This window comes from Haliaeetus leucocephalus, unplaced genomic scaffold, assembly GCF_000737465.1.
Source record: "Haliaeetus leucocephalus isolate CR32 unplaced genomic scaffold, Haliaeetus_leucocephalus-4.0 Scaffold450, whole genome shotgun sequence".
NCBI classification, from domain to species: Eukaryota; Metazoa; Chordata; class Aves; order Accipitriformes; family Accipitridae; genus Haliaeetus; species Haliaeetus leucocephalus.
This window is the reverse complement of record NW_010972886.1, coordinates 12212881-12234406: the sequence shown is the minus strand read 5'-3', so window position 1 is coordinate 12234406 and position 21526 is coordinate 12212881. Positions and strand designations below refer to the sequence as shown.

At 37.0% G+C, this 21526-nt stretch overlaps 1 protein-coding gene across 2 annotated transcripts in view; it reads right to left on the bottom strand.

The window, feature by feature from the left end:
* TASP1 (taspase, threonine aspartase, 1) overlaps nt 1-21526 on the bottom strand; it is an 89886-nt gene that overhangs the window by 67914 nt on the left and 446 nt on the right. The window contains exons 2-7 of one of the 2 annotated variants that reach the window (XM_010574796.1): nt 18101-18318; nt 16366-16433; nt 14726-14794; nt 13894-13938; nt 6367-6487; nt 4821-4905 (exon numbers count right to left, since the gene is read on the bottom strand). In XM_010574796.1, coding sequence (XP_010573098.1) covers nt 4821-4905; nt 6367-6487; nt 13894-13938; nt 14726-14794; nt 16366-16433; nt 18101-18245 — 533 coding nt within the window. In that variant the 5' untranslated portion in view covers nt 18246-18318. The remainder of the gene's footprint in view (nt 1-4820; nt 4906-6366; nt 6488-13893; nt 13939-14725; nt 14795-16365; nt 16434-18100; nt 18319-21526) is intronic. The other variant, XM_010574798.1, reaches the window with a different exon arrangement.

The following is a 21526-nucleotide window of genomic DNA, read 5'->3' as shown; positions in this document are numbered from 1 at the left end:
ATAAATTGATATAGAGTTAGTTGGTAAGAGACTCCTACAGGACATACGGCATGAACTCAGTTCTACAGGTAGCCAAATACATAGAATCTAAACAAGAATAAACAGTCTTTACACCATCCCCAAAAGCAAGTTCTGTGATCCTGTTGAGCACACAGCCACACACAATTGTACCAGCCACAGACGATAGGGTGGCAAGAGGGTGGGAACCAGCAGTCTGGCACTAGGGAACTGCTTTAGTTGCCATGAGAATCATCCATGTAGCCATGTAGAAAAGCTGCAGCAGGCAAGAACGAACAGGGCAATACTTAAAGCTGACATAAAACCAAAACTAACTCTAAACAGCTACCACTGCTCTTGATTTGTTGGGGGAAAGGGAAAATAGGGAATAAAGCCAGTAGGCTATAGAAAGCAGCTAAAACCCCACCAAGTTTCAAAAACCTTTAGGCTAATTCAAAACACAATTTTCCAAAGGGGGAAAAAAACTTCAAAAACAAAGGATGAATGAGTTTGTGCTCTGCTACTCTCAAAGTTGGTTCTGCACTAACAAGATAAAAAGATCTTTCTTGCAAATACATCAAATGCAGAGTACTCTGTAGTTGTTACAGGCTCAGAACACGCAGAAGATGAAAACATCCTCCCAGCAAGGAGACGATGCTTGGACGTGCTTTCCAGTTCCAGGCAAACCAGACCATATTAATGGAAAGTGCCAGTAAAGGTCTCTGGAAATGGTATTTTTTAAGCAATTTTCTCAAGAACTTGGTTATCCTGGTGCTATTTGCTCCAAACAGGACCATTTAATATGGGCTGTAGGGAGACAGGCCACACCAAGCTAAGCAGAAGTGGCATAAGAAGATTAGGTTCATTAAAGATGGTCAAGGCATCCTGAATGTAATAAACTTATTCTGTAACATTTATTATAAAATGCAGCCATCACTCTGAAATCACTGTTACAAAGCATAAATTGTTCTGAAGAAATATAGAACAGAGATAAAAGGTGGTACAAGTCTTCACTCTAGGCACTTTCTTGACTACACACCGCCCTACAAGTTACACAATGTACATATCCTGCATACAGTACTGTAAAACTGTGAAGCAATTACAAATCCCTGTATACCCAAAGAGGGTGGGGAATGGGGGGGGGAACCCTAAGAAGTTTTAAGTAACCCATTTTTCCTGTATGGGTTACTATTAATACTGGAAAAGGGATACAGACATGAACTCAGGTATCAGTAGTACTGATGAGTTCTAAGAAAAGAGACATTTAGGTGTATTTGTACCATCCTGCAATTCTTACATATCTATACTTAATAGTAAACAGATGTAAATAAGCCTTTTCCCTTAGGAAGGTCAAGGTTTCAGCATAATAAATAGAAAATCTTCAAACTTATTACTACAAAACATCTAATCCATTACTCTGTGACCAAAGACCACTTCCAAAGATCCAGCCAATACGTAATTGTGCAATCATAATAGTGCTTTCTTTTGTAAAGTTACACAATGAACAGGAATATCCTATATGATAATATGTAACATTTACAAGTTCAGTATTTTCTGTTCCTCCATACATAGGCAGAGAAAATCCTGACAGCATCAAGCTGAATAAAATATGACAGTAAAATGAAAGGATCTTAGAAGTTTCAACAAATACACTCATGCATTCAGCGATTCTTTACTTTAAACTTTTTAAATTTTAATTTGGATAGTGGGATTCTGCGTTTTAAACAAGACAGCAAGACATTGATCCAGAATGACACAGTCTACAGAGCAATTTACAGCAAATTGGATACATCAGTTAGGACACTTGATCACTCCTTCCCAATAAGCTTATAATCTCAGAAAAAAATTAATTCACATTCATTAGAATTTCTTCTACTGAAAATCAGAAATGTACTGCTTTGAATTGGTTATGAACTGTCACTATAAAAATGGGCGCTGAACAGGGGTAAACAGGCCAAACTAACTGCCTCCATGTGTTCTTTCATAAACAAGAATCTCCATATTGCCACTTTTACTAATCTCACAGTTCCTGAATTTTTCTTGTGTGGTCACGTCCCAAGCATTCTGGCCAGAAAACATTAAGCTATCTTACATCATGCTACAGAAACAGTCTCTACCACTAGGTTCTTTAACAAGACAGGTTCTTAGGCTAAGCGGTATCCAGAAGATTCCCCAATACACTACTTGCCCATGAGACACAAGATGAACCTTGCATATCTTCACAAATAAAAATCAGTTACTAAAAGCCTGACAATTGGTAGGAATGCCAAAATACAGCTGCTCTCTTGTCATGACTATATATATATTCCCAGCTTGTGCACAAATATATTTCAGTCCCAAAACAACAACATGTCATGCCAAACCCTGCCAGAATGGCAGGGCATGAAATTGTCAAGAGTCATCACCTACAATGAACATAAGCTCTATCATTCTGAACTTGGGATACCCTGTATGTACAGGACTATCTACCAAAGCAAGTCTGAAGCACAATCCATCACAGCCCACTAGTATAGATTGTTCCCAGGATAACTAATTTGCTCTAATAAAATATACATTCAAAATTCAGAATGGGAAAAAGGAAATGAAAATACATATTAGGTAACTCAGGTCCACAATATTTGCACAATAAACTGTATGTGTTAGCTCCAAAAACAGTTCACCTCACACCTCAAGAGTTTGAGCTCCCTTGTCTTTAAAAGCATCTGTTAGCCAAGACCTTGCAGAGGGTTTGAAAGATTTAGTCTTGTCCTTCAAGGGCAAGAGGATATAGTTTCTTTTCCATTCGGTTATTTTTAAAATAGCAGCATAAACTGGATCATGATTGTCCTGGTTTCAGCTGGGACAGAGTTAACTGTCTTCCTAGTAGCTGGTACAGTGCTATGTTTTGAGTTCAGTATGCGAAGAATGTTGATAACACTGATGTTTTCAGTTGTTGCTCAGTAGTGTTTAAAGTCAAGGATTTTTCAGCTTCTCATGCCCAGCCAGCGAGAAAGCTGGAGGGGCACAAGAAGTTGGCAGAGGACAGAGCCAGGGCAACTGACCCAAAGCGGCCAACAGGGTATTCCATACCATGGGACGTCCCATCTAGTATAGGAACTGGGAAGGGGGGGGGGGGACGGACTAGCTGGGTGTCGGTCGGCGGGTGGTGAGCAATTGCCCTGCACATCATTTGTACATTACAATCCTTTCATTACTACTGTTGTCATTTTATTAGTGTTACCATTATCATTATTAGTTTCTTCTTTTCTGTTCTATTAAACCGTTCTTATCTCAACCCATGAGTTTTGCTTCTTTTCCCGATTTTCTCCCCCATCCCACTGCGGGGAAGGGGCTGTGAGTGCGCAGCTGCGTGGTGTTTAGTTGCTGGCTGGGGTTAAACCAAAACAATGATGTTACAGCAAACATGCTAAAATGCCCAAGTGCTCTTCCTTACAACAATTTGAGATAACATACAACAATTTGAGAAAACACTGAGATGATACAGACAAAACTAAATCACAAGTGCTTGCTCCTGTAGCTGACCAGCACTAGTTCTAGAACACCAGAAAACCCCACCTCATTTGACACTCTCTTTAATGTAACTCAGCTAAGTTCCACTTTCTCTTGACATCTGAAGAAATGAGCTACTAACAGCAACTGAAATTCAAGTTCTTATTCCTTAGTAAACATCTCCTCTAAAAAAAAAAAAAAAAAAAAAAAAAAAAAGAAGTTATCTAACTACAGTTACTCTTTTCTTTCTTCATTAAAGAGTTTTAAATGCAAAATCTGCTTGTTGGTGGCTTGGTTTCAGGGCAGCTTTTTTTTTAATCTATGAACTTCCTTTGCAGCATGACTGAAATAGTGCTTTTCCTCACTGTTTAAATTGGAATATATACCATCCAGCTACAGACTATTTGGCTAATTCTACAGAATAAGAATAACATGCTAAGGAAAGTAAAATTTTTGAATCTAAATATACGTATTTTAAACTACATAAATTCTGGTTTAATACATCTGCAAATACTGTAGTCCATCAGTTAGCAAACTTCTGCAACAGGTATGGTAACTGAGGATAGCATTCAATTAATATGAATGAATCGTTCAAGTTCTCTACTTGTCAATTTAAGCTGCTAATGAAAAGTAGACAGTTTTAAGAGCAATCAATTCTGACACATTTCTTGGATTCTTTCCAAAATGATGCAATAATATTTAAAGTTGTTATGCATTTAAGAGTCACCTCTTCCATCTAAGTATTATACCCATCTCAATAAAGGAGCGCATGTTTTCATTGTTGTTTTAAATACTATTAAATCTATCTTTAAAATAACTTCCCATTTTGGCTAAGATAATAGGAAGTTACTAAACACTGCACATTTCCACACTATACCTGCAATATAAGGCCACAAAGACAGGCAGTAAAGTAGGATTCTTTTATATACTTGTTAAAAACTATGTTGCTTTTTTTAAAGGTAGACAGAGGCAAAGGCAGTAGAATTTAATATTAATCTTGATGTATTTAGGCATTTTTAAAAATGCTACAGTAACAAATGTAAGAATTCAGTATGACATAAGAATTCAGGATGACATATGAAATAGTCACACAGACAGAAATTATCACAAAATGATGTTGCCATCTATTCACAATACTTCATTCTACCCACAGCTTCATCAAGTGCACAAGATGTTTGGAGGTCAGAGAACAAAACTTATCTTCTTTTTAAAGGCACACTATCACTGGTTATGTAAAACAGCACCAGCCTTCTTGGGATAAGATATAACCTTCAAATACTGCATGCAGTAGAGATGAAAGACCAAAGTAAAGTCAAGCAGAACAAAGCAATTACCAAGGTGGAATTCTGCCAGCAGAGAGTTTTCCCTTCTGCCCTTCACACAACAATCTATTTGCAACTGAAACTGGATTCTTGATTCCTGAAAAGAAAAATTATAAAAAATGGGAATAAAACATTAAAATATTTTTCCACGTAGCATTGTAGTGTTCATTTTGGCAGTGGAAGTCAGCTTCCTTTAAGTTCCAAGGCTTTGCCAAGTCATTAAGAGACACCTTATGTTACATTTCAATTTACTAACAACTTTATCAGTTTTTCCTTCACATGTCCTATTAGTAGTGACAAAGCCTTCTAATCAACACCCCTCCCACCTTTTTAGTTTTTAAAAAAAAAAAAAAAAATTGAAATATTAGGAGTGACCTCCTACTGCACAAATCTGAAATAAATCTATGGTATTCTACAGGCCAAAGATGTTTTATGAGCATTAATTTTTCAAGACGGAAAGAGCTTTCATTTGGATCTATCTGCCCAGAACAGGGATTATAGGATTCAGGCTTAGCGTCCTCTCATTCCCTCATTTCCTCCTTCCCCATGGTTGGAAGGACACATTTTGTAACAAACATGCCTTGAAACACTTAATTCAACTATTTATTTTAGATTTACATCTACATGAGGAAGTTATTACCACAGTTTAGAACTATTCTAGGATAAGAACAAAGCTTGAAATGTTGTCATAAAAGCTATTCTATAGTAACAGTTAAGGCTGTTCAATGAATTTATGACAAAACCTCAACAATCCCTATTTGGGACTGTATACCTGTACTTGTTTTGTACTGAAAGCTGAAACTAGACAAAAAAAATAGAAGCATATTAGCTCTCAGATTAAGTAAGTCCCATATGCAAATGTATCTAACCTTATAACAGTAACATACAAAATAAATCCAAGTGTAACTGATCATGTGAGAGAAATTATAATGAAAAATCTACAGTAAACAGAAATTTTATGTCCCAAGCAAACAGCTTGACAGATGAGCAGCTGCACCCATTCTCAAGAACACATGAGGGGCTTTAGTTTGGAGGCTAGCACCCTGCATAGCCTTCTGATACTATAAAAGAAACTTTGGTCCCCTAGGATCCTAATTTGACCAACTTAACTAAGAGACCAAAATATCATTTGTCCTTATGATTGAATTATGTACCAGTAAGTTCTTCGAGGAGACCCAGAACAAAAACAAATATAAAGCTTAATTTAAATGCTTGTAATCTTTTTTTTAATAATTGTAGAAAGATAACTTTATAATAAAATGCTAATTCATCTGGGCAAACTCACTCCCATTGTGAATACTGTATAGTTTCATACAATTGTTCTGCATCAGAGGATTATCAATGAACTAGTAAGACAATATGTTACACAAAGCAAATTAACACAAAACAGTATTTCAGGAAGCAGCAATGCCTCCCCCTTTTTTAAAAGGGGGCAGAATTCATTTAAACGGGGCAGTATTTACAATGTTTCCCCCCCTCAAAAAAATTAATAAAAAGGAACAAAATTGATCTTTGCACTTAAATCAGTAGTTAGCTTTATAATACGTAGTTAACATACCACTCAGTGCTCCAACTGCTCCAAAATTTAATGACTTTCCATCCATTATACTGGCATCACATTCTATCTCACCCAAAAGGTTTAGGTTAGATCCCAATCCTGCATTTGTAAAAGGAGAATCCTAAAAATAAGAACAAAACACTATAAGGCCACATCCGTAACAGACTAAATCAAAACCTCTGTATAACTGATCTCACGACACTGATCTTGGTGCAGAGCACTTTGTAATTGTAGTAGTTTAATCTTCCACAACAAAAACAACAGCAATTTGAACAGGGCGTCTCAAATTACTATAATGGATACCTTACACCCTCCATAGGGTGTGATATATCTCAGTGTAATGATATGCCAATATAAAAAACAATCACCCAATTTAACATTATCATTTATATGCAAGCAAAAGCCTTACAACACAAGTGAAAATCTCTTCCTCCCTCCCCCAAAATACACACCTCATTTGGTCCCTGACCCGTCAAGTAACATTTAAGTAACATCTAATAATCACCGCACAGACCACAGCCTACCTTTGAAATTCTTTAAGTATGACACAGCAGCAAAACTGAACTGTACCTTTCCTTAACATTCTAAGCCTATGATTGCAGCTTTGCATGCAGAAATAAAGAATCGGCATCAGTAACAATTCACTTTGTAAAATTTCTATTTGATCATTAGCATAAGGACAGTCATTACTGCGGGCTGGAAGTTCCTTGAATAAAAAACAAGATGTATTTCATAGAAAGCATGGAACAACATTTAATAAACTAATTAAAAACCTAACTCCTCTTTTATTAGCACCTTCTGTAGCTTTTTGCAAACTCAAGGTTCTCAAACAAGTTTTGCACGCTAAAATTAAAAACACCCATTTTTGCCCCCCCATTTTATCAGAATATCCCCATGACTAAAAACACAAAATGTCAAAGTAGCACAGGTCAGGAGTCTCACTGCCAGCTCAGTATAATCCCCTCTTTCTAGATGCAAGCACAAAACGAGTACAGGACAAAGAAAGATTAGCAGCCCAGAACAGCCAAACAGTAAAATTTCAGAGATGCTGTATGCTTTCAGAGTTTCATATCTGTTTTTATTAGAACAGCATAACAACCTGATGCAACAAAGAAAAATGGTTGTCTAGACCACAGGTGAACACGTCAGTGAATTAGGTAGTCATACTTTTACAGTACATGTACTAAAAGCTGAATCAGGAAACAGATCTACTGGAAACAGCTCAAAGTTCTGTCTTAAATGTTAAGTGAACTGGTTCTTTTTTGTACTTACTAATTCATAGTGAATACAAGGAAACAAAAGAGAGAGCACAAACAAATGAAAAAGAAATTTGCTGTCAGTTAGCTTTTGTTAACTCTCAAATGAGCAAGTAGTGAGTAAATTCAAAACCTGTTGTGCAAGATGTTGATTCTAATTTACAGAGGTATCTAAAGTGTTCTTAGTGTTTGAGTCACCAAAATGCTATCTTCCTACCAAGAACCATGAATACATAATACGATTAATACACAATCATGAAACAGACTGTAATGTCTCAGGGCCCATTTTATACTACTCATCTTTATTTTCTGCTTTTTCCTTCTGCATCCAACAAGCAGCACAAGATTTTATGCCTTTTTATCCCTTCCTATTTTATCACACACCACAACAAATCTTCAAATTCACTGTGATATTCATTGTGTTGTTCATTTTGGCAGCTATGCCTCAGCAAATAAGTAAATTTGAAAAGATTTTAGGATAATGAAACATCTGCATTTTAGTGCATGGGGAATAACTTCCTGGCATGGGGGGAGAGGCAGTGGAATATGATTAAAAAAAGGCTACCAAGATAATGGCCTTGAAAAGGTGGAAGACTGCAATGAAGCTGTTGGCTTAATCGACTTCATTGCTCCCCAGGCTCTACAAGTATGAAGAAAATTAAGTCAGTGAAGTTTAGAACAAAAGGAGCAGAGAAGTGATGGAAGGAATCTGAACACGAATGGTGAAAGGTATTTGGAGGACAAAGTGAAAAAAGGAATGCGTTAGGATGAAAAATGCTTACTCCTAGTGCTGTCCAAGTTCCTTGCCCATGGGTAATCAGAGTGCATAGACCTGGAGACAAATTTCTTATGTTCTGTTCCAAAAACATTTGCTCGGTGCATTATAATCAAAAGCATTAGCAAAGAGGAAGAACTTCATGCTCTACAGATTTGTCACTGCCACAAAGCAAAGACAGCTGTTATCTTAAGAGCAGATGTCATGGACAAATAAAGGGAGTAAGAAGGACCCATCAGAACACAAGTCCTAGTAACACTGTCCAGAACCCTTCTGCAGTCAAGACACAAAGCGCTCTACCATCTGATAAACATAATACAGGGTGGCACTAGTTCACTGTATTTCTAAAAATCTAGATGTGCTTGATGCTTTGGCATAGCACCTTCACTGGCACAACATCAAGGATGCACCAAGAGACAATTTATTCAGAGGATCTCAAGACAAAGGGAATGCCCCCTGTTTCTCCCTACAGAATATTTATCAGAATACTGCAAAATATTGGGTAAATAAGAACTCTACACCAACAAAATGTAGATGCCTCTTCGGTGGCATAACTCTTTCATTTTAGGACTCAGAAGGGATCTTACCAGTACAATCAGTCACAACATGAGTAACTTCTCCAGTAGAAAGAAATAAAGACCCAGTTCCAAGCACCTGTTCAAAATTTCTCTAGAGTTTTACTTAGCTTTACAATCAGACTGCATTCAATTAAGAAGATGGCCTCAAAATTGCCAAGAAGAAGACGGTCTACTCTAACTTCACAGATATGAAAGGTGATCTGATAACAGCTTTAGACAGTGCAGGAACTGGGTGTGAACACATGGAATTTTTGATACCTACCTGTCTCAGAGGAGATATAAAGCCTTTGAAACAAGGCAGGGAAAAGCCTTTATAAAAAATGGAAACACCTACTTCTATGAATAGGCATGGGCATGAAATACCCCACAAAAATACATCTATTTTTGAAAACAAGAATCTCTGCAAAGTCTGACCAAAAGATTTCAAGACTCTGATACACAAATGGAGGAATACAACTTACGAAAATTAAGGTGTGTTTTGAAATGAAAATACATAACCTTCAAGGAATGCAGAAACATTATTAAAACAGAAGCATGCATGCTTTCAAAGGGGGAAGAAAATAAACTGAGCTAACTGAAGCAGTCTCTTCATACCCTCGGACAGAAAAATGCAGTACTGCAAGAACTATGTGACTAACATAGGATGGGGAAGAACCCAATCAAAGCATGCATCCAAGAAGAGGGAGGAAAGGAAAGGAAGCAAATGTTTATAATACAGAAGGTATCTTCAGGAATATATTTTTATTTAAAAACACAAGCAGAGATCAGCCTTTATATTTCTAAGGAAACTGAAAACAAAAGACAAGAAAGCAAAACAAGCATGAGCTTTGCATGTTAACAGCAAGCCCTACTACCATAGAAAAGTAAAAGAGGGAAAAGACAAATAGCTATTCAAAGCATTTTAACAAAACATAAGCTTTCAATTATGTGAAAAATACTAGACTACCTGGCCATTACCCCACCACTGAAGTATCTCTAACATACAACATAAACCTGTAGCAAAGGAGATAATACTAAGCTTTAAGACATGAAACAAGAGTTTCATTTTCCGAAGTTACCCATCTTGTAAAAACTCTCAAGCTACGGAGGGTATCATTTTTATTTTTAGAATCCTTTTTACTTCAAGATGTATTTATAAATGTTCTGGCAGCAAACACAGGCATGCTGAAGTTTCTAGCTGCGGTCAAAGTTGGAATGCTTGAAGAAGTTACTCAACACTGTAACACTAATAGTCCTGCATTACATCTAGGCAAATAGTTAAAATGCTCTATTTTCAACATGCATTAAAGAACGTTCCATCCATCTTCGATATAGTTTTGGCCATGGTTTATTTGCAACTTTTAAAACAGATTCAAAGTCTACAGGCATTTCTTTTTACACACTGTAATTTTAAAATTTATTTTTCTGGGGGAATTTAGTGACAAGAATGAACAGTCTACAAGGATGAGTCACATCCCTTTCAATTACACCAGCTAAAATGTTTTCAAAGAACACTTTTGTCACAGATTACTGTTAGCCACTCTGCTGCAGAACATCATAGTATTGCTTTTAACTAGAATTAACAACTTCCAGTTCATTACCCATTAAAAGTTCATCTATGGTGACTGCCTTAATACAACAAGGCTGCTAGCACTGTGCTTTCATCTTTTAAGAGAAGTCCTTGGGACTAAGATTGTATAGTAAAAAATCTTAACTACTATAAAATTAATAAATAAAAACAAACAAAACTCATTTCAACAAGAAAAGTTCATTCACTGAAAAATTTTGCTGATAGCCAGGCAAACCCACTGCTTGAGTACACCAACAGGTTCAAAATATCCTTTGCATTGATCCACAACAACAACAACAAAAAAAAGCAAAAGTAAATTGAGCAATTTCAGTAGCAAGATTGAAACCCAAAATGTGACATCCACTTCCCCATCAATCATATTAATTTCCAATTTAAATTATCATAAAGAACATTCTACTGAAGTCAGATTGATCTGCACACAGTATTAATAAACTTAGAAAAAGGTTGAAATAATCATCGCTCTTTACAACAAACTTATATTCTTGTCTCCAGTACCTCCAGTAGACTTTCTGAAGTGCTCTATAGTCAAATAAAAGATTGAAATTGCAGCCATAAATTTAATCAGCACACGGTTTTGTTGAAAACCGCAAGCTTTAAGGTGGGTGTGTAGAGGGGGACCTCCTCCCCCCACCAGAAAAGCTGCCCAAATCCCTTTGTGTTCCAAGAGAAACTCAGACTGCATATGGTGGCTGATAGCAAGAGTCCAAAAAGAAATGGTACCACAATAATGTCTGGGTGGAAGCATACAGTATAAATGATGACTCTTATGAAGCACCTTGTCCAGACCCATTTTATTACCAAAAGCTGAAAGAGGTAACATGTTCATTTGTTTCTCTGCAACAACAGAGTTCACAAACTGGAAAACGTAACTGCCTTTAATCAATTTATCAAATACAGCTGATGCTTACGAAGACCAGCACAGTTATTTTAAGAGTATTCTGCTTCAGCTGCTCTTGTCACTTTGCAAAGGAAAGTCTACCTTTTCTCTACCAATTAGCTTTATTATCTTAATCACAGAACACTATTTCACTTGAGATTCATATAGTCCAACAAAGAAAAGCTTTTCTTTCTCCATTTAGAGCCTGCAAAAATAAAACAAAAAACAGACAGCATACCACAAGCAAACTGTCAGCTTGCTCATAAAAGATCAAGAGCAACTCTTGCGCCTCAGCAAGTCTTTGAAGTGATGCCTCTTGGATTAGCTGAAATTCTGTGTAATAGGAGTTGGGTAATTGAGCAGAACTGAGGAAAAAGATTCATCTTTTGTGACACTTCCACAAAAAGATATTTGTGCCTTGCAAAGGCTACAGATTTTTGGAATACAGCATTAGAAGCCCTAGAGAACTGTAAAAGTGATTAAATATTTCAGATAAACTCACAGCAACAAAAATATCAAGAAGTTACAAACAGTACTCTACAATGGAATCTGTTATCACGTTATACAAACTTTTGCTGTTTTGCCGTTATACAAACTTTTGCAAACTACATGTTACAGTAACACATGTAGACAAACATTGTTTTCATACATATTTTTGCTATGTATTTACCAACTCAACATGCTGAAGTACTTTACAAAAAACTCACTATTTTTCCCTGCATAAACAAAAGGGCAGTGATAGTTCATTGGAGAGACAGTCAACATACAAACCTACATGTCTACCCATAAAATTTTGTAATTGATGAGAAAAACTCTTCTCTTTGCTTTGTTGACTTGCCACATGCAGTTTCTGTTTTCCGTAGAGCAATAGGAAAAACATGAGAATTAAAACAGAAGATGCAGCTCCAGAAATGACAGAGCTGTCTGGAGGTGGTGTTCAGAATGAGACAGGAGTAGATACAAACTTTTCAACATTTTGAAAGCTGACAGTCTAACACTTTGAAATTTCTCATACCAGATTAAAAAAATACTGCCATGCAAATCACACCATTTTCTGTTCTACGTATACCTTTGATTTTTCCTCAGTGTAACTGCATAGCTTTGTACTTTAAAGAAGTCCAAATCCCAAACCAAATATTCTTTATCCCAGTAACAGAGAGAACAACCCACAATTAAGAGATTATATAATCACTTAATGAATAAATGAAAGCCAATAATTACATTAATGACAGCAGTACAACCTAAACAAAATTATATTTAATCTTAAAAACAGGAAAAAGAAAAAAAAAAACAGGTTTTGTGCAACAGTACACATAAAAATACTATCCAAGACAATTATACAACCAGAAAGTGGAATGACAGCAAGCATCACCACAATAGTAGCAAGATAGATGAAGAGAAAAACGTTGCTGATTGGACTAATTTCATAAAAAGATTTTAATTTCATCTTAAAGCCATACCTTCTTACACAGATGTCACTTCAGAGTATTTAAATCTACTAAAGTAAAAGAAGAAAAGTCTCTTGGGGATAACAAAAACAGATAAAATATTTACCCCAGGCACAGCTGAAAAAGATATTTAACTGTTAAGTTAAGCTTCTTAAAATATGTTTTCTTCTGCGTAGCTCAGGAACACAATAAAAATCACAACACAAAGTAGATTCCCACACACACACTCAGGAGGGAACTGACACACAAAACAATCTTGTGGAGTAACAGCAGCCTCAGTTTATGGAAGTGCATTATAAATAATTCCATTAGAAAGATACCTTTTGTTTTCACATAGCTATATTCTAATGTGTAAGATAATACATGAAAGCATATTTGAACAGTTCGGTGGAGACCAAAAGTACTGTTTAAAGCCAAGAAGCTTGCCAAGTTAACAGTATGACTGAAGTCTTGGCTCCTAGACAGCATGTCTAACATATTAAAGTACATACTGCCTGCCTTACACTAACCCTATCAAGTGTGTTAATTAACACTTTCCCAACATACATGTAAGAAAATCCACTGCTAATCCTCTCAGAATACTACCATCAATTCCAAACCCAGGAAATTCTTTTTAGAGCACACCACTTACCTTCCCTTCCTTCTTTACTAATGAAGTTGGAGAAGAAGCAGCAATTACTTCTTACAGGAGAAGAGGAATAACTGTTTCAATCATTACTGCCATGAGGGATTAGTGGACCTGGGACAATAACCAAACTGCCTCATTTATATCCCAGAAATTCTTTTAGCTTTACTCTCTTCTATGTTATTTCACAGGGACCCTTCTCTAAGTCAGATGCTATAAATATCTCACCACTCCAAAAAGATACTTTTCCAAAAACCTCACAAACAGCTGCTCATCTCTTTACAATTATCAAGACTTTCCATCTTCATTAACAAGTACCACTTTCAAATAAAAGCATTACTTGTCCTATCCTTCTACACATATTTTCTCATAAAAATCAGAAAAAACCATTATCTTACACTGAAGTCACCTTTCTCTGAAGAGCCTGCTTCCAGTCTCTTATCCTATCAGAGATCATACAGACACAAAGTAAAAAATGTAAGAAAAAAAGTCTTTGGGAACTGCATTAATTTAAGCACATAGCAAATGTATGTTGTGGGACAAATGAGAACTTAAAATTCCTAGTTCATTTTCACAGAGTCTTTTAATTGGATGGAGAGACAAGCAGTGTTAAATTTATGCAATCACTTTTGTAGAATTATCCCAAAGAACTGAAAAAGGTATAACTAACAAACCCAAGAAAGCATATTCAGAGATAGTTACCTCACTATAATTACTACATGAGAGTGTTAATAGAACTAGTAAAGACTAACTACATCTGAATTCTTTGGATCATAATCTCAAGAAATGAAACATAACTCAGTGTGAAATATTAAGGTAAACAAAAGGAATGAGGACTTATCCTAGAATTTCTAGTTAACACGTGACCAGTAGCACGATTTTTTCCCCTATCTAAGAAGCAGCGCCAGTACAGCCTACCTGCAACTCAGTAAGTCAGAAAAATTTCCCTACAAAGTGTTCAATAAGTCTTTAATGACTCTATTCTTGAAGGTTAAAGGCTATCTGATGACATCTAAACTGCACTAACTGGACAACTTTTATTCAGTCTGCATTTTTAGAAAGTCTTTAAATAAATATACTCCAAAATATAGTGGAAAAGCAAAAGATAAAATTAGCATAGCACAAAACCAGAGATCTCAGTAGATTTCCCATTTGAATTAATAACCTTCCTACAGAAAAATCTGGCAATGTACCCAGGAGAGATATTTACTACTAGTCAGAAATTCATACCTCTAATTCTATAAGTGCTGCAGTCACTGCATCTGTTGCAAGAGCACCAGCCTGTAGCTTTTCAATTGCCTGTAAAACAGAATTTTTAGTTGATGATTAGGAGACGCTAATATTCTGTGACTAAGCCCTACGTTTTTCTAGTCCTGTACAAAACAAATATTCACCAAATTAGTTTAAAATGTAAGAGGACATAAAAACAAGAGGCACCAGAAATAGTCAGCATGCACCATGCAAAGGCAGATCTGAAGGCACGATTTTACTACTCCGACACTGCATTTAGATTCAGACTCCTGCATGATCAGATATATAGCAAAATAAATTCTTATACCTGGTATCCTCAAACACTTAATGTTTCAGTCAAAAATTTTCTCATTTTCCTTCCATGATTCAACAAAAATCCCTAGTACCATATATGGCAATTGTCATGAAATCAAACGGAATCTACAAGTAAGGTCATCTAAAAGCCAATACACAAAAACAAATCAAGTAAGACAATGTTATCTTCAAATTACATACGCACACAAAAATGAACTTTTAGAGCCTAAGATTATTTGTTAGATCCATACTGGACAAGACCTTACAGTTAAGTACTCTCAGGGAACCCCAGAAAACAAGTATGGCTTAATCTTCAGTTGCATGCCAAACCTGCGACTGTTTGTTCTTCATACAAGTTATTTATGTTGGCTACCTAGCTTAAGGAACCAAACAGAATCTCAAATTAGACTTAAATTCAACTGCAAGCCACCTTTTTTCACACATAATTAGCTGGGAAATGAATATCATTAGGGCTAATGCACAACTTCAATGAAGCTAGTGTTAAGTTTGGATGATTTTTGAGGCTTCTCATTACAAAATTAGATTGGTATTAGGATTGAGCAACAGAACCGATAATTATCAGAGGCCAACTCTCAGACTCTTCTAAAATGCCTGCCAAGCTTCCCAGCTCCTTCTCCCTGGAGAAAGCAAAAGGCGTTAGAAATTTTGGAGACAGGTCTTCCAGCTTCTCATTCAACACTTAGTAGACAGGACTTGCCAGTTCCAAAGCAAAGTTCTTGGAGGAGATAAAAAAAATTAATTTCAATGGAAATAAAAGTCTTGCCGTTTCTCTCTTTCCAGCTTTGGGAAGAGGGTTTTGATTTTTTGTTTTGTTTTTCCTGTTTCTACCTCCCCTCCTATTAAGAAGTTAAGAGCTACCAGGAAGAAAAGAATTCTAGAAAACCCTGCATTCATGGAGCAATTTGGATGCTAGATATTAAATAAATTCCAAAAAGAGTGGACATTGATGAAAGAAAAATACAGACACCACATTTAGCTCCAGAAATCGAAGAGCCTCGGGAACAGTGCGGGAAGCTGTAGGAATACTCCACTGTGACCTTGTACCACTGTGACCTCCTCCTGCTCCCCCACTGTTCCTTTGGTGTCTGCTGTTTGCCACCACTGATGAGAATGTTGCTGCACCTCATGGCCATGGGCTCTACTGACTCTGTATCATGTTAACTGTTGCTGCTCCTTTTTTCCTCTAGAAATGCATACAGCCTGACCAGCTAAGCCCAGATATGCCCATTCATACTAAAGGGACAAGGCTACCAAATATATTTCTTGTATACCCACTACAAGACTGTGGAGCTGGTAAGACTTACCTTCTGACAGGCTCTTTTACACACATGCTTGTATTCTTTAGCTTTGGATTCGGAATGATAACCTGCACCTACAAGTAAGGCAAAAGGAACAGAGATTGTACTATCTGTCAAACTACAGCCTATAGTTTGCATAAAGAATTAAGACACAGACACACTGGCATTTCCTTTTTGTATCAATGATTGACAACTTTATGCATTCCAACATTAATTCAAATACACTCAGTAAAATACAGGATACAGAGCAAATATGCAGAAGCATACAGGTATAAATCTCGGCATCATACAATCTATTCCTATAAACATTCTCCAACAGATTCCAATTCTGCTCATTCTTGGAGGATTTCCAGCATAACTTTTTTATTTATTGTCCATCATAAGGCAAAAGCCTTGGGTTTAAGTCAAACTCCAATCTTCCTTTTACTGCTGATTTGGAAGTTTGCAATTACCATTCTGTTCATCTTATGTTTATGCTATGTTTTTAGAGCTCATTACTCCTGCTTTAGAACCATGAGAGTGCCTGGAAATAAAAATCACCCAGCTTTTTTTCTCCTTTTTCTCATTTTCAGTCTTTATGTCTATCCTGTTGCATCTAACCATTCTGCCCTGTTTTGAAGCCACTACCCCCTACTTCCATACCTGAAAAATTTATCAGTGCCCACTATATGACTAAATACAGCATCAGAAAAATAACAAACAGGACTAGCATGCTGATATTTAAATTCCATCTTCTTCTGTTTTTTTGGGGTTTGAACTCGAAAAATATGCTTGTATTTATCTCAACTTCCCTTTCCTCACCTCTAGAAATGTTAGTTTTGAGAAACTCTAATAAAATAAGTTTTAGCACTACTAGTGTAAGAATTCTAAACAGAGTAAAGTAACCCAATAAAGGACAACACAGAATACCAGGGTTGTCAAATATCAAGCCAGAATGTTTTTTGAGGGTTTTGTTTTGGTTTTTTTTTCACCTTAAGGATCTTATAATCCAAGTAGCATGTTAGTTTTTCAAATATTTTAGGTGTTGCCAGGCTACTTTGCTCAATTTTACCTCATGTCACCACTCATATGCTAAAAAAACCCATACAGCCAGATATAAGCATCACTAATATTTTCAAGATTAACAGTATTTAAGAAAGAACCTATGAGAATTTACGAACAAGACACACACAACAAAACACATCATTTTTGTATCACATCTGAGTAGATGACCTCTTCATTACACATGGAAAAAATAATAGTAATTCACTTAAACACAAACCATATTTAAAAAAAACCAGACAGACTTGGAGGAAAACTTTCAAAAGGGTAAAAAAAATTAAGTTCCGCAACAAACGGCCTAAGGAGGTTTTAAAAAGTCTTAACTAGACTGTCCTTACAGACAAGTTAGACAATAAACTGTCAGTAAGGAAACAGCTATGTTTCCCAAGCTTACCAGATAATTGCAGAATTTGACATTTTATAACTATTTAACTTAAGGATTTTGTTTGGGGTTTTCTTTGTCAAGGAGAAACAAAAAATTACCATCCAGAACACCCAAAACCCTACATTTTTATTAACAATTTCCAAGATCCTCCAGCCAATGCAACTTCCAATCGAACTCTCCACTCCCAGATTTACACCCAAAGTTAATGTCACTTCATTGAAACAGTAGTAGTCCAAAGCCAAAATAACATTTTAGTTGATATTTAGTTCGTATGTGCACTACTTCCATTCCAGCTGTTATGCTTCTGCATCTTACCTGCATGGACAAGCACAAATCCCACTCGTTTCCCTCTTTGGGTTTGCTTTGTTTCGGGGTCTTTGACCACCACTTTTACAGCTGTAACCTGAGACGATTTGGAAGGTAACACTTCTACTGAACTTATCCCCTTCTCCATGATCATACGTTAGGATCACCATCTTCTACTGGAAAAGAGCATCCTTCCAGTCAAAAATAAACTCTGGAGAGGAATCATCCTAAAACCAAATCACATGCATACGTTAGATGCTGATTTCAAGAGATGAATTTCATACAAATAACTCCAGGAAGAACTTTTGGAAGAGAGGTTTAAAACAAGGAGAGTATGCCTCTTGAAAGAAGGGCATCTAAGTTCTGCCTCTTCCCTAGCTAACAGTATTAATAAGACTTAAAATAATCAAAGTCCATGTTGCAAGTTGAAAGCAGCCTTTTCGTTACAACTTAACTTGAACCTAATAATCTTTCCAGACATTGTGGGGACCTGTTGATAGAAGGCTTGCCCATGACTGAGAGAAAGCTGCTTTCCATGGTCTCCTTTTATTCAACAGTACAACTTATTTCTCTACCCATCGTGCCTAACTAGTTCTTAAAGTGATGATGCTCCACAGCCACAATCTTTACTTCTTAAATGTGTCATTCCCTGCTTGAGTGGAAAGTTCTAAGCAGCACTGTAGCAATGACGGCAAAAGCTGAAAGATGGTATACATGGTTGCACGGCAGAATCTCCTATCCTGAAATCCCATACTGACATTTGCCTGCATGACTTTGTGTCTACATTTTATGTAGGGGATGTAGAATCTGTGCATTAACACAAATCTAATAGTCATACAAGAAGTTACAAACATGTGCTCCAGAGAATTGTAGCATATGAGTAACACTTAAAAATGCCACACCTTTTCCCTTCTTTTCCAGGAAATAGCTGTTTAAGATCCTATAACGAAATCCTACTCTTCCACACTTTTTCATCCCTTACCCTTATTATTCTCCACTAATTTGCAGGGGGGAAAGAAAAAGAGAAATTAACTCTTTTTTTATGCAAAGTATTTCTAAAATATGCCAAATAAGCCTAAAACAGTGAAAGAAAGTTTACCTAGATAAATATAAGGATAGCTACCATGATCATTAGCGAACCACAACATTCTTAAGTCGATCTCAAATACTTTAGTAACCCTATTTGGTTATGATCTTAACCCTTAGGATGTCTATAGAATTTAATGTTTATAGAAAGCTAATGGAAAAACTGTCAATATTTTCTAGTACACAAAACAAAAAAGCTCCCAAGTTAAAGTACAGGACTATGTATTTTTCAGGAGTCAGAAAACAAATTCATTGTATTCACTGCTCATCTTATCCACAGCCTAATACATGTTAATCCTGGCACTATACCTTTTCTCTAGTTCAGCAGGTAAAATTAAAAACAGACATTCCACATGTTGAATTAATTCAGGAAGTGAAAAAGCATATAGTGTTAATGTATGAATGGAGAAAACCTCTATAACATATTAATATGATATTAATATGTTGTCTATCACCAATATGATGTCTATCACTCCTACCACCTCAAAAAGAATACTAGAAAGCGAACAGAAGTGAAAAAAATGAGACATTTAATACACAGGATTTAAACCACAGATTTTGCAAATGCTATATGGCTTACTCCAGTAATTAAATACCACTCCATTTAAACAACCAAAACAATGCAAATTATGTTTAACAAGATTCAGCACTGGCACAGAACAGACAAACTTGCTAGTTTACCACAGCAATCCTTTCAGTAATGAAAATTAGCACAGCTTTCTAGGAAGTTAGTTATTTCCGCTCATTTTTTCTTAGATGCTAAACATATATAGGTATGTATCTTCATATATTTATAAATCTGTATTTTAAGATTAAATATGAACTTATTGTTATAATTATAAATATATATATATTTATACAAAATGAAAGACCACTACAATACCTAGATTCTACAGAGAGAAAAAGCATTTATGTACTACATCCAATTGTAATGGTCTCCTGTATAAACTTCAGAGCTAAAATTGAAGTCCTAATCACTGCATTTACTTCCTTTCTGCTAATAATAATGAAGAAAGCTCCAGCAGCCATTGGTACCAGCAGTAAGGTGAAACACAGTCTGTTCCCTACAAACTCTGCTTCGCTGCATCTTATTACACCACACAGAACGTCACTACAGCAACAAGGGCATGAGAAACACCAAAGTAAAATGACAGAGGAACAAGTAAGAGACCTATATTCTTGCAGGAATGGCAGAAATGGTGTGGCGGTAGGGAAAGTAATAATGATGGTAGTCGAATCATTTTTGAAAATGAAGATACAGATGCCACTTAAAGACTACCTAACAGCATAACTCCAGGCTGAAAACCCTAATTAGGCCTTTACACGCACTTGGGTCTGAGGATGCATTTATTTTTTACCAGACAATGTATAGTCAACCTATCCCAATAATTTTCTTCAGTTCATAACACTTCCTCCACATGAACTCAATTTTGTCAAACCCCTTCCATCCCAAAACCGTTCTTCAGGTCCTTTCAAATTTCATCCACAGACATTCTGCTTCTACTTTGTACCCAACCTTTCCCTTTCCAGCTGCTTCTAGGATTTATCTGTTCTCCTTCCTGGATGCCACACATTCATCATTTCCGATCTCACCCCTCCTTGTTAACAGTTCACTGTGCTGCATCTGTACAGCTACAGAAACGGTGGAGAAACATACTCTAGCTTGACTCCTAAAGAACGTGAACCATAATGATTCTACCAAAGTAGCCCAAAGCACTTCTCTGAAGCGCACTGAAAAAGTAACTCTGAATCCTACGCAGGCACTCAGAAAAACGTAAACAAACTTGTCACACCCAACGTCGAAAGAGTCGCTCAAGTCTTTCGGCACGCTTGCCATAGACACTACGGCTCTTCTATCAGCCAAGAGGTAGGCGGTCCTCACCGTGCCCCCAGATTCAAAACCCGGCCTAACGCTCACCGCACAGAACACCGCACCGCGGAGCCAACGCTTACAAACGCGGCGGAGGGATGGAGGCGGAGACGTACGCACCGGCGCCTCCGTCCCAGCACCAGCAACAGGGAAGAGCTCGTTTTTAAGAGCTTTTGGGTTTTACAGTAAGAGGCCGGAGGGGGGCGGGGGGGGCACGAACAGCAACCGGGCGAGAGAAAAGCCCTTAACCCCACGAGCGAGCAGCCGAGCCCCCGCAAGGGACCGCTTCGCTTCGAAAGCCCAGCGGGAAGAGCGGCCACCGAGAAGCGGACGAGGAAACGAGCAACCACGAAACCGAAACGGAAGAGAAACTTTTATTTGGGGGGAAAAAAAACCTCCTTGGCGAGACCGGCCGCGGCCACCGGCGGGCGGCGCCGCTGCCGCCCCGCGGAAGCCCCCGGGGAGGGGAGGGCCGGGCG